The 14,467-nt window shown below is 48.8% G+C and overlaps 1 protein-coding gene across 50 annotated transcripts in view; it reads right to left on the bottom strand.

Annotated features, from left to right (window-relative positions):
* LOC134350964 (calcium/calmodulin-dependent protein kinase type II subunit beta) overlaps positions 1-11,248 on the bottom strand; it is a 331,172-nt gene extending 319,924 nt beyond the window's left edge. For all 50 annotated transcript variants that reach the window (XM_063056859.1, XM_063056841.1, XM_063056869.1 and 47 more), the window contains exons 1-2: positions 11,092-11,248; positions 10,770-10,864 (exon numbers count right to left, since the gene is read on the bottom strand). In XM_063056859.1, coding sequence (XP_062912929.1) covers positions 10,770-10,864; positions 11,092-11,156 — 160 coding nt within the window. In that variant the 5' untranslated portion in view covers positions 11,157-11,248. The remainder of the gene's footprint in view (positions 1-10,769; positions 10,865-11,091) is intronic.
* Between the last annotated feature and the right edge of the window lie 3,219 nt (positions 11,249-14,467).

The following is a 14,467-nucleotide window of genomic DNA, read 5'->3' as shown; positions in this document are numbered from 1 at the left end:
TCTCAGCCCAAAACATCGACTGTACTTCCCTCTCTCCCCCCCACCCACAGATGCTGCCTGGTTCCTCCAGCATTTTGTGTGTGTGTTGCTTGGATTTCCAGCATCTGCAGATTCTCCATGTTCACTCTATCTGGAGCAGGGGGTCCCAACTTTGTTTATGCCATGGACTAGTACCATTAAGCAAGGGGCATGTGGACCCCCCAGGTCCAGAACCCCTGATCTAGACCTTTCAATATTCAAAGCAGTCCAGCTTTTGGTGAAGACTGCGTCACAGAGTCAATCTGTACCATGGCCTAGCTGAGCCCAATGGCTCCTTCCTGGGGTTAATTCCACATGTCACTTTCGCACCCAATTAAGATTCAAGATTGCTTAATGACATTTACACTACACAAGTGTACAGGAGGACGAAATAACTGTTACTCTGGATTTGATGCAGCAGAAAATAAAAACACAACAATAATTAAATAGATCGATTGTGTGCCAATAAAGTGACACTAGGCACAGTACATTGGGTGACTGACAGGAAATGATAAAGCAGTGGTGTTTGGGGGTGTGGAGGGGTGGGTTAGTGGGTGGAGGTGTTGATCAGCCTTACTGCTTGGGGACAGTAACTGTTTTTGAGTCTGGTGGTCCTGCTGTGGATGCTACGTAGTCTCCTCCCTGATGGGAGTGGGACAAACAGCCCATGAGCAGGGAGGGTGGGATCCTTTACAATGTTACTGGCCCTTTTTCCTGCACCTTTCTGTAAATACTGTATGTTCTTGATAAGGGGTAGGCTGGTGGTGAGGATGCGTTGGGCAGTTTTGACTACCGATTGTAGAGGCTTCCTGTCTGCCGCAGTGCAGTTTGCAAACCGTGCAGTGTTCGGATGTTCTTTACTGCACATCTGTAGGTCGTGAGCAGAGATGTGCATAGTCCAGCTCTCGTCAGAAGTAGCAGTTTTGGTGAGCTTTCCTGCCTGTGTAAGATGTGTTCTGGAACCACGAGATATGCACCCCCAGGAGTTTCAAACTGTACACGGTTACAATGCAGTCCAGGGTGAAGATGATTCAACCTCCCCGGCTGGTCACCTCGGCAAATACACATAAAAACAGGACGCTGACACATTCAAGGTGTAGTGGTGCCCACACAAACCCAGCATCACGCGGCCGTACAAACGACAACAACTTGCTTTTCGCCATAAGGAGCTGCACAAGAGTATTAAAACTGAGCACAAACCGAGGTGGGTGAAAAAGGCCATCCTAAAGAGGAAGGGGGAAGAGAGTCTCCAGGAAGCTGTGGGCAGGAATCCCAGGTCAGAGGAGGAAAGCAGCCGCAGGCATGGTAAATGATAGTTGGGGGATGCTGGAGGAAGCAGAGCTGGAAGGATCTTCCAGAATTGGGAAACCTACAGCAATGCAGGCCCTTCGGCCCACAAAGCTGTGCTGTGACACAGTCCATTTACCCCATCAAACCAATGCTGGCAGTCTTACTGCCCCGAGCAAATCATCCTCTCTCAAGGACCTACCCAATTCTGTTAGGATCATGATCCCACCAGCTTTCAGCCAATTACTCTCCCAGTAAAACCTCTTCCCTCATATACCTCCTTCACTGCCTGCTTTTTAAAAAATCAATGTTCCCTGGTCTTGGAGCCCACTAATGGAAGTAGATACCCCTCCCCTCTCCAAACCCCTTCTGCTCCTGAGTCTCTCAACTTCCTTCACACCAAAGAAAACAGCCAGAGTTTCTCCTGTCTGATGCTGGAGCCAGACTCCCTCATCCCTGCAGCCACTTTAGTGCACCTCCTCCACAGCTGTCTGGGACCTTGACATTCTCCCCAAAGTGTTGCACCCAGTGCTGGGAGATGTGACCCGATCAGTAACCAACATAGGTGAACTCTTCACTTGTCCCATCACCGAACTGTTCCCGCAACCTATGGACTTCACTTTCAAGTACTCTTCATCTCATGTTTTCGATATTTATTGCTTAGTTTTTATTATCATCATCCTGTTTGTTTTTTTGTATTTGCACAGTTGGTCATCTTTTGCACACTGATCTTGTTGGATGGGGTTTTTCACTGATTTTATTGTACTTCTTTGTAGCTATTTTATTTTGGTGATACAGCACAGAGAAGGCAAATTTACAACTTCCAATTATCCTACCCAGGACATCTTTGGATTCTGGGAGAAAATCCACACAATCCCACAGGGAGGATGCATAGAAACTCCTTTCACAACAGTGCCGGAATTGAACTCTGAACTCCAAATTGCCAAGAGCCATAACAGCATCACGCTAACCACTATGCTACCGCGAATGCCCGCAAAAAAAATGAATCTCAGGGATATACATGGTGACATATAGGTACTGCAATAATAAATTTACTTTGAACCTTAAACAAAATAACTAAAGAATGAAAACAACAGGAATTCTGCAGATGCTGGAAATTCAAGCAACACACATCAAAGTTGCTGGTGAACGCAGCAGGCCAAGCAGCATCTGTAGGAAGAGGTGCAGTCGATGTTTCAGGCCGAGACCCTTCGTCAGGACTAACTGAAGGAAGAGTGAGTAAGGGATTTGAAAGTTGGAGGGGGAGGGGGAGATCCAAAATGATAGGAGAAGACAGGAGGGGGAGGATGGAGCCAAGAGCTGGACAGGTGATAGGCAAAAGGGGATACGAGAGGATCATGGGACAGGAGGTCCGGGAAGAAAGACAAGGAGGAGGGGGGACCCAGAGGATGGGCAAGAGGTATATTCAGACGGACAGAGGGAGAAAAAGGAGAGTGAGAGAAAGAATGTGTGCATAAAAATGAGTAACAGATGGGGTACGAAGGGGAGGTGGGGCCTAGCGGAAGTTAGAGAAGTCGATGTTCATGCCATCAGGTTGGAGGCTACCCAGACGGAATATAAGGTGTTGTTCCTCCAACCTGAGTGTGGCTTCATCTTTACAGTAGAGGAGGCCGTGGATAGACATGTCAGAATGGGAATGGGATGTGGAATTAAAATGTGTGGCCACTGGGAGATCCTGCTTTCTCTGGCAGACAGAGCGTAGGTGTTCAGCAAAATGATCTCCCAGTCTGTGTCGGGTCTCGCGAATATATAAAAGGCCACATCGGGAGCACCGGACACAGTATATCACCCCAGTCGACTCACAGGTGAAGTGATGCCCCACCTGGAAGGACTGTTTGGGGCCCTGAATGGTGGTAAGGGAGGAAGTGTAAGGGCATGTGTAGCACTTGTTCCGCTTACACGGATAAGTGCCAGGAGGGAGATCAGTGGGGAGGGATGGGGGGGGGGACAAATGGACAAGGGAGTTGTGTAGGGAGCGATCCCTGCGGAATGCAGAGAGAGGCAGGGAGGGAAAGAAGTGCTTAGTGGTGGGATCCCGTTGGAGGTGGCGGAAGTTACGGAGAATAGTATGTTGGACCTGGAGGCTGGTGGGGTGGTAGGTGAGGACCAGGGGAACCCTATTCCTAGTGGGGTGGCGGGAGGATGGAGTGAGAGCAGATGTACGTGAAATGGGGGAAATACGTTTAAGAGCAGAGTTGATAGTGGCGGAAGGGAAGCCCCCTTTCTTTAAAAAAGGAAGACATCTCCCTCGTCCTAGAATGAAAAGCCTCATCCTGAGAGCAGCTGCGGCGGAGACGGAGGAATTGCGAGAAGGGGATGGCGTTTTTGCAAGAGACAGGGTGAGAAGAGGAATAGTCCAGATAGCTGTGAGAGTCAGTAGGCTTATAGTAGACATTAGTGGATAAGCTGTCTCCAGAGACAGAGACAGAAAGATCTCGAAAGGGGAGGGAGGTGTCAGAAATGGACCAGGTAAACTTGAGGGCAGGGTGAAAGTTGGAGGCAAAGTTAATAAAGTCAACGAGTTCTGCATGCGTGCAGGAAGCAGCGCCAATGCAGTCGTTGATGTAGCGAAGGAAAAGTGGGGGACAGATACCAGAATAGGCACGGAACATAGATTGTTCCACAAACCCAACAAAAAGGCAGGCAAACTAAAGAATGAAGGTGGGTACTGAGAAAGGATGGGCATCCGGGGGGGGGGGGGGGGGAGAGAGAGAGATTGGATTTCAAGGACAGCTTTAAATTCAAATCACGGATGGTTCCGGTCAGTACAGACAATACTGAAGGATAGACGATGAACGCCATGTCAGTTAGGAAGTGAACAACCCGACTGTGAATCAACCTAGGCTTGTACGCAAGATAAATACTGAAGATAGGAGGCAGACGGAAGAGGAGCGAGAAGCAAAATGAATCAAAACTATTATTTTATCTGAAGATATCAGTTCTAAACCCATTTCTATCAGATACTGAAAGCCTGCAGTTGGGTATGAAGCTGAAGAGTACTTCCCATTGCAGAAATAGAATTGGTTTATTATTGTCACAAGTTCCCAGAAAGGGTGAAAAAAACATATCTTGCACACTGTTCATACAGATGAGATCATTACATGGTGCATTGAGGAAGATAAAACATTAACTGATGAGGAATGAGATGTAACAGCTACAGAGAAAGTGCAGTGTAGGTAGGCAATGTAACTCAGAATGCAGAATTCAACCAATCTGGAGGACAACAAGATCTGCCAGAAGTGTTCAAAACAGCGTGCTTTGGGACTGGGAATAACTTAACAAAATCTGCCAGGAACACTTCAGCAACAGGGCAGCATGGCAGTTAGCTCGACCCTGTCACAGCTTGGGCGGTGGTGTCCGGTGTTCAATTCCGATGTCATCTATAGGGCTTCTGTATATCCCCCCCTCCCCGCCCCCGTGGAACGAGCAGGCCTTTTCCGGGTCCTCTGGTTCCCCCACCCATCCCCTGTGGAACGAGCAGGCCTTTTCCGGGTCCTCGGGTCTCCTCCCGCAGCCCGGAGAGGTACCAGTCAGTAGGTTCATCAGTCACTGTAAACTGCCCCGTGGTTCAGCTAGGGTTAAATTGGGGCGGGTCCACTGGGCGGTGCAGCTCAGAGACGAAAGGGCCCATTCCGCACTGTATCGCAGAATAAAATCATGCAAATCTTAAAAGTAAACCTTGCACGATTTGCTATCTCCAAACCTGTGGCATCACGGCAAGGAATAAGCAGCAGCTCGGGACTGATTTATCTCATCCCAGGTATCCCCCGAGGCAGGTACAGTTCACTCCCAGAAGGAAGCTGACTCACTTCCCCATCCATTATGATAAATACACAGGGCAGCTCTAGTCCAGAACTTGAGCTTCTCCATTCAGTATTCCCACTCAATCCAGATGACCCAGTGAGAGCAGGAGAATTTCCCCCTGTCCTTTGGGATAGGACTCAGGACCACCGGAACTCGGTACTCAGATCGGCATCCAAAAGATATACAAACTTGCAAATTACTGTAGGTACACGAGTAGGTCACTCAGTCCCTAAAATCAGCTCCACCATTCCATCTGCCACTGCCTGAAAAATAAACCGACAGACTTTGCTTCCACTCTTTGTTGAGGAAAAGAGTTCATGACCACCTGGTCTACTGAAAGTGGTGGGTGGTGGACGCAGCCCAGTCCATCACAGGCAAAGCCCTCCCCCACCACTGAGCATATCTAAAAGGAGCTGTGCATTCGTGGAGGAGCCCATCATCCAGGCCATGCTCTCTTCTGCTACAGAAGCCTTCTGTTCTACATCACCAAATTCAGGAATAGTCAGGCTCCTGTACCAGCGAGGATAATTTCACTCACTTCAACTATGGACTGATTTTCAAGGACTCTACGACTCATGTTCTCAGTATTATTTATTCACCTAATTATTTATTTAATATTTTTAATTTTGCTCAGTTTGTCTTCTTTGCACATTGGCTGCTAGACGGACTGTGTGTGTAGTTTTTCATTGATTCTATTACATTTCTTTGTTCTACCATTAATGCCTGAAAGAAAATGAATACAGTGACATATACGTACTCTGATAATAAATTTACTTCGAAATTTGAGGGGAAAAAATGCGCCTCATTTCCATCTTACAATGGGCAACATTCATTCCAGATCTCCCCCCCCCCCACAGCAGAAACACCTCTGCCGATTGTAAACACTCCATCAAGTCGCCCCTAACTTATCCTATCTCCAATGGAGAAGCAGCCTCCAAGTCGTGTAACAACTACGCCACCACACTAAATCTTTGTGACAACGGGGAGATGGTTTAAAACGAACTTCCATTCCTCCTGCTTTGTTCCTTCTCACATTACTTGGGCCTGTAGGATAACTGATCTTTAAATATAACTTTAGCAGCAGTGACAGTTACCGTAATTGTGTTGCCACCTTTCAAAAGCTTCAATTTATTCAAATCATTAGTGCAATTAATGTAATTAATAAGTTTCCAGAAAAAAAAATTATCCTTAAAATAGTTACTGTTAAAAAATGCCTACACCTACTTGCTGTTGGTCCCCCTATCTGATAACATCCTCGCTCCACCACTGTTGGGCAGACACTGAAGTCAAATGGTTGGCACCAGCCCATTCTTTCCCATTTCCCCCCCCCATCCCTATTCTACAAGGGGATAAAAGGAGATGGAAAGCAGGGTGGGGTGCCGATAGCCTTCAGCCTCACCCGAATGAGCAGGACCACTTCCTTCAACAAAGCAGCAAAGAAACAAATCCAAAATAGACCCGCGTCCACTTTCACCTATAATCTCAAAATTTCTCCGAGCAGGATGAGTGTGCTGGCTCAGAGAGAATCCGTCTGAGCATCATCCAAAAAAACCAACAACAACACCGGGCAATCTTCACCACCTGCTGGCAGATCAACGCGGCTTGGGTCGTCTCACGCAGAAGGCCTCTGCTTTCTCAGAGCAACACCAAACACTGAGCCTCGGCGTGGACTGTACTGATGGTGGAGACAATCTTCTCGCACGTGGAGGGAAGCTGACTGTCAAGGAGGCAATTCAAATGATGCAGCACAGGGGACCTTTCAGCAGGCTGTGCTCACGAAGGCTCGCTGACAGAACTCTGCCCCACTTGACCATTCAAGTGGTACAATTCCCTTTCAAGCACAATCCCCTCCTTTGACCATCGGGTCAGCGCTGGAAGAGGGGGCACTTTCTGCCTGGGAGCTGAGCAGACGCTGAGGCTGTGCTCACTGCTGGCCGGTCGGCGACTCTGCTCTCAACAGGGGTGATCCACGACCTCCCGGCGGATATCCATCCCTCAAACAAAATTAACAAAACCAGGTCGTTCAGTTCTGCTGTTTGAGGGTAATGACCAGAATTACAGAGACGTACAGCACAGAAATGGGCCCTTACAGTCCACCTCACCCACATGAACCGCAATGCCCATCGTCCACACGACAGCAAGAATTGGTCTGCATGAAGCCTGCGTCCCTCCACCCTTCCTGTCAAAATGTCAGCTAACCATTGCGATTGTACCCTGCTTTCACCTCTGGCATCTCATTCCTGGTATTCACACCCTCGTGTTAAAAACCTAACCCTCAGATCTCTCCTCAAACCTGTGCCCTCTGGTTCTAGACTCCCCTGCCCTGGGAAAAAGACCTATTTATGCCCTATGCAAAGTCTATAGGTCACCACTATCCACTCAGAGTCGACCCAACCTATCCAACCACCTCTTGTAACTACAGGCCTCCAGTCCAGAACAGAATACAATTGGCTGCTGTGCCCAACGACGTCCCTGACTGTGCTGTATATATGTTTCCTTTCTGAGAATACACATCTCGGGCAAGAGACCAACTGCATCTGACTTTGATTCCTCCAACTCGTGTATTGCTTAGGAGAGAAAGCACACCAGAAAAAGCCTCTCTAACCACCAGTCGCGCTGTGCACAAAATGCTAAACTTCTGGTCTCCCAGTTATCAGCCTTGCTCCAGCACAGCTACACTTTTAATCCTTGCTGTTCAGAGAGAGCTGGAGTCCCCCCATCCCTGCTTCGGTTCTGATGCAGCACATCCAATCCCCGGGCCTTGCGCGCCCGCCTGGGTACTGGCAGACCTGGCACACAGTACTCTGCCCGGCGCCTCCCAACACCAATCCACAACACAAACAGATGGGCTCACACGGGTCCCCACCTCTGGTTGGGCCCAGACCATGACAACCGGCCGACGGAGGAGCTGCGTGCAAGGCTACCGCGTGCTAATGAGCAGAGAACTGACAGTAACCGAGAGCTCTCTGCAGGCCCTGAAATCTGCCAATTACCAACCACTCCTGAAGGAGCAGCTGAGCCTTGCAAGGGTCACCAACCTGCAAAACCCTTGGGGCGGGGGGGAGGGGGCGCGAGACCGAACGTCTCTGCCGATGCACCGAGCACGCGTCGGGCAGAGTTTCCGGTCTCTAACACACAGCTACAGGAAACCACAAAGGGACAGCACGATAGCATAGGAGCTAGCACATCGCCCTACAGTGCCAGCGATCCGCGTTCAATTCCCGCCACTGCCTATGAGGAGTTTGCACGTTCGCCCTGCGAGTGCGCGGGTTTCCTCCGGGCGCTCTGGTTTCCTCCCACATTCCAAAGACGTCCGGGTCTGTAGGCTAATTGGTCATATGTTGCAACCAGGTGACAGAGGCTGGTTGAACTGACAGGGCCCATTCCCACAAGCTGCTCGGACACGTGGCCGCACAGTAACTGAAATGCTCCTGCTCACATAGCCTTTGTTACCATGCAGCTAGAATTTTCTTAACTGTTAAACATTTAAAGTGCCGTGCAGTTTTCAGGCCCTATAAACAACTCCCGCTCAGTTTGATCCATGCACCCGTGGGGAAAAAGTTGTCTACAAGAACGCTATATCTCTAAATAAATATGGAGCACTTCGCTTCCTTGCTCTTTACAATTGATTTTTAAAAAATGGTCCTAAACACCTATGGGAAGCAGTTGGTGCTCTGCTGCATTGAAAGGGCACACAGATTGTAGATAACACACACACAAACACATCGCCCTGGTGCCCAGAGCGAAGAGTCCTCCCACTCTTCAAAAACCCACACACAAGGGTCCCCACCCCCCATGAGCCCAAAGGGAAGGACCCTGCCCCTCCCCACGCGTCCACACTGGGACCTGGTACATCTAAAGCCACATCACTGAACTGTTCCCACAACCAATGGACTCAGTTCCAAGGGCTCTCCATCTCAATGTTCTGGATGTCTACTGCTTGCTTGTTAATTGATTAATTCTGTGCATATACTGTGAATGCCCGCAAGGTAACTAATCTCAAGGTTGTAACTGGTAACATATACTTGGTAATAAAGTGACTTTGATATCAGGCCTGCAGCCGCCTCTCATTAGTCTCACCCACCTGCAGACCTCTCCACCACATGAAACCCACCCCCTTCACTACCCCTCTCTAAAAACCCCTCCTCCTTACCTCCGAGAAGCTCCTCCAAACACCAGCGTTCCTCCTCCCCCCACCCCCGTTCCCCAGAAATTAAAGGCAAGCAACAGTTAGCACGGGTGGGTCGGGGAGGAAACGGGTCAATCCGCGTCGGTGAAAACAACAAGCAACAGGTAGAGGGGACTCGAAGAGTCCCAGCCCGGAATCCCACCCGCCTGCGCACACTCCGCCGCAGGCCGCGGTTCACGAAGGGCCAGGCTCGATCGGGAGCTGCCAGTGCGTTCCAACATGGGCAGGCTGCGCGGTGCCAACCACCCCACACACCCACACGCCTGGCATCTGCAGCCACAGAAACGCTACAGGCTTCTGTAACACCTCGCTTCACCTGTCCTGTGTCCACTCCATATGGGATGAAATTGCAAAAAGAATTGGAGCCAAACAAACCAAGGAAAAAAAAACTATTTATTTTATAAACCAGACAAGAATAGGAACGTCCCCCCCAATTCAATTTACAAGCAAGTCTTCTTCAAGGACCCCCCCCCGCTTAGAACTAATCAGAGTGCACTCATCCCCCCTCCCCACCTTCTTTATCGGTGAGAATCTCAGGAGTCACCCCACACAGCAGACTGCACTGTCACGCAGACGTGGTTAGCACAAGAAATCCAACGCTCACTGAAATTAGCTGCACAATTATATTTAGTGGGTGGGGAGCGACGGGAGGGAGGGGGGGGGGTGGATGAAATGAGCTGGGTCATGCTCGGTTTAAAAAGGGCTTCTCCGCGCAATTCACAAGAAGTGGTGCCCGTCATCTACCGAGGGGTGCCTTGCCTTCCACACACCGCCGCAGCGCAACGCTTCTTCCTGCAGTCAGAACCACTCTACTTTCCGTCAAATTACACAACAAGCGAAAAAAAACACGCCCGTGCAAAAACAAAATCGTTCTATTTTCCCGCTCGCCCCGCTCCTACGATGTTACGGCCCTCTGGTGTATGCAATTCTAACGAAAAGCAAGCTAATATCGAAATCATAATCGCCATATAAGGAGAAAAGGAAAAGGAAAATAAACACGCTGCAAAGCCCGCAGTCAAAACAGCTACAGCCCCGAGTGTCCAATTGATACAGTAACAAGTTGCATACAAGGAATTGACATCGACTTGTCCCTCACGTTTTCCAACACCCTCCCTGCCACCACCTGCTTTTTGCAAAGCACGGAATAATATAAACCGTTATCATATCTCAGCCCCGCACATGTCAGGCGAGGAAAATGACAAGCGGGGCTGGGAAAGGGGCACATTTTATAAACATCACCAAATTTAACAGGTTAAAATACGGCTACATTTCAGCGTCGCTGTCACCTTACTCGGTGGGTGGGTGCAGACTGACAGCAACACGTACCTACAGACTGACTCCCCCAAAACAAAACTGTGTGCCCGCAATGTGTGGCTCAGGGGTTGGCAGGGCCGGGGTGGGTGGGTGGGGGGAGAAATTATTTACTCCAATAAAACATTCAGCCACCAACCTCTGGCAGGGAGTTTTTTCGTGTTAATCATTTTCGCGGCATATTCCTGCCCTGTCGACAGTTTGATACATCTGCGGACGGTGGAGAAAGCGCCTCTGGATAGAGAGAATAGGCACACAGCACAAAAATTAGACACAATGTCGCGCAAGAAAATGGATTTTTTAAATTTTTTAAACACACATTAAAGGGGTTCTGTGGGTTGCAGTCTCGTCTCCGCAACAGGGGAGTTAACGGTGGGGGGGGGGGTGTGGAGGTCTGCCTCAGCCCCGCGCAATCGGAGGTCTGCAGCAGGGAGAGGGAAGGAGGCTGGGGGCTCACTTACTTGCCGAGCTCCTCGTGGATCTGGTATTCATCGGTGAACCGGGTACACTTTCCAGTCGAAGCCATGTTGGAAAATTGCAACTGGAGATTGAGAGCGCGAGCTGCCGGGGCCCGGGTGATTGACAGCTCTGCCCCGTCCCGCCCCTCCTCTCCTCTCGCGAGAGGACAATCTGGGCGGGCCGGACCCCTGATTGACAGCTCGCCCGAAGCGGGCGGGTGACGCGGGAGTTCGGCTCTTCGCGTTTGATTTTTTTTAAAATTCTCTCCTTAATCTTGTTTCTGTTGTCAGTAACCGGGAAGGCTGCAGTGGGGAGCTGGGGCAAGTGACAACGATCCCTGCAACAGCAGCAGGTCATTTTACAGATGGGTTGGCTCCCGTCCCAAAGTGATCATTTGAGGCAATTGGCTCCGATAATTCAACCATTCCTTGGGAAGAAAAAATGCAGGAGAGGCACTCGATAAAAGTGACAATGTTTCTATCTCCGCAAATTTATTCTATTTAGAGATTCAGGCCCTTGCTGCCAAACGGGCAACCCACCTATTGAACCCTAGCCTAATCACAGGACAATTGACAATGACCAATTAACTGGTATTTCCTTGGACTGTGGGAGGAAACCGGAGCACCGGGAGGAAACCTACGCGGTAACGAAGAGAATGTACAGACTCCTGACAGACAGCACCAGACCTGAAGTCCAGACCTCAGTGCCCCAAGCTATAATAGCACCACGCTTACCATTACACTAATTGGGTGCACAGAAAAAAAACACAAAATCAACTTGAACTGAATTAAGCTTCTGCCATTTATTTCCCCATCTTGCTCTGGGGGGGGGGGATAAGAAGTTCAAGAAAACACCTGGGGGAGGTTTAGGAAAGCATCCATCCATTTCTGTTCTATCTTGGAATAGATGTCTTTAGGAGTTAGGAGATAGTCTACAAACTTGACAAACATCTCAGCTCCAGGCTAGGAATAAATCCCAGGCTTTCACAACATTCTTAATTAAGCATTAAAAGACAAGTTAATAAAAAAAAATACATTTATCTTTCAGACTCCTCTGGTTTAGATATAGGAGTAGAGGTAGGCTATTTGATCCATCGAGTCTGCCCTGCCATTGATCCAATTTTCTTCTCAGCCCCAATCTCCTGCCTTCCCCTCTTATCCCTTAATGCCCTGACCAATCAAGAATCCAGAGACACAGCAAGTTAAGAGACTGAAGGAAGACCTTACAGAAGTTTATAAAATCATGGCCGTGGTCTTTTTCCCAGGGAAGGAGTGCCTAAAGGTAGAAGCCACAAGTTGAAGGTAAGTAGGGGAAAGGTTTAATATTCAAAGTAAAAATATTATCAAATGTCACCATATGCTATCTTGAGATTCATTTTCTTGCGGTATTTACAAAGAGATACAATAGGATCAATGAAAAGCTACACACAGCTTTACTTTATTGTCGCCAAACAATTGATACTAGAGCATACAATCATCACAGCAATAATTGATTCTGCGTTTTGCACTCCCAGGATTACAAACCGATAGTAAATATTAAAAATTAAATTATAAATCATAAATAGAAAAGGGGAAGTAAGGTAGTGCAAAAATAAAACTGAGAGGCAGGTCTGGATATTTGGAGGGTACGGCCCAGATCCAGGTCAGGATCCTTTCAGCAGACTTATCACAGTTGGAAAGAAGCTGTTCCCAAATCCGGCCGCACGAGTCCACAAGCTCCTGAGCCTTCTCCCGGAGGAAAGAGGGACGAAAAGTGTGTTGGCTGGGTGGGTCGTGTCCTTGATTATCCTGGCAGCTCTGCTCCGACAGCGTGTGGTGTAAAGTGAGTCCAAGGATGGAAGATTGGCTTGTGTGATGTGCTGGGCTGTGTTCACAATCTTCTGCAGCTTCTTCCAGTCTTGGACAGGACAACTTCCATACCAGGTTGTGATGCACCCGAGAAGAATGCTTTCTACGGTGCATCTATAAAAATTAGTGAGGGTTTTAGGGGACAGGCCAAATTTCTTTAGTTTTCTCAGGAAGTAAAGGCGCTGGTGGGCCTTCTTGGCAGTGGACTCTACTTGGTTGGACCAAGTCAGGTCATTTGTGATATTGACCCCGAGGAACTTAAAGCTTTTGACCTGTTCCACTTGCGCACCACCGAAGTAAATGAGGTCGTGCAGTCCCCTACTCCTTCTGAAGTCAACAACCAATTCCTTCGTCTTGCTGACATTGAGAGATAGGTTATTGTCTTTGCACCATGCCACCAGGTTCTTAATTTCCTCTCTGTACTCAAACTCAACATTACCCGAGAGACGGCCTACGATTGTTGTGTCATCAGCAAACTTGTATATTGAGTTTGATGGAAACTTGGCTACACAATCATGGGTGTACAGTGAGTACAGCAGGGGGCTGAGTACACAGCCTTGGGGGGCACCGGTGCTCAGAGTGATTGTAGAGGAGAGCTTGTCCCATATTTTTACAGCCTGGGTCCTGTCTGTGAGGAAGATGACATAGAGGGAGTACAAAGAAGGTTCACCAGATTGATTCCTGGAATGGCAGGACTTTCATATGAAGAAAGACTGGATGAACTGGGCTTGTACTCGTTGGAATTTAGAAGATTGAGGGGGGATCTGATTGAAACGTATAAAATCCTAAAGGGATTGGACAGGCTAGATACAGGAAGATTGTTCCCGATGTTGGGGAAGTCCAGAACGAGGGGTCACAGTTTGAGGATAAAGGGGAAGCCTTTTAGGACCGAGATGAGGAAAAACTTCTTCACACAGAGAGTGGTGAATCTGTGGAATTCTCTGCCACAGGAAACAGTTGAGGCCAGTTCATTGGCTATATTTAAGAGGGAGTTAGATATGGTCCTTGTGGCTACGGGGATCAGGGGGTATGGAGGGAAGGCTGGGGCGGGGTTCTGAGTTGGATGATCAGCCATGATCATAATAAATGGCGGTGCAGGCTCGAAGGGCCGAATGGCCTACTCCTGCACCTATTTTCTATGTTTCTATGAAGATCCAGCTGCGGATCTGAGTGCTAAGGCCCAGGTTCCAGAGCTTGACAAACAACCTATGTGCAATAGAAAACAACCGGTGCAAATTCATTTGGCATTCTTCTGTCTCAAAAGGCGATGGGTAGCACACAGGAAAAGACAGCTTGTGGTGATGCACTTCCGAGAGTGGCTGAGGAGACCCACTCTGGAGTGACAGTCTCTTCTGCTCTGGCTGCAGGCGAAGGAAGGTGGGCATCTGGTTGGAGTGGCCCTCTCCGTCTGTCCAGCTCTCTTGACAGCCAGCTTGTTGACATGGGTACTTCCTGCTCTTTGCATGCCTTTTCGAACTGCTGGAATCCAAACGGCCTGGTCATCTGCTATGTCTTCCCAGTATTTCACATC

Source organism: Mobula hypostoma, chromosome 8 (assembly GCF_963921235.1).
Source record: "Mobula hypostoma chromosome 8, sMobHyp1.1, whole genome shotgun sequence".
NCBI classification, from domain to species: Eukaryota; Metazoa; Chordata; class Chondrichthyes; order Myliobatiformes; family Myliobatidae; genus Mobula; species Mobula hypostoma.
Note: the sequence above shows the minus strand (reverse complement) of the source record. Positions and strands in the feature narration are given on the sequence as shown.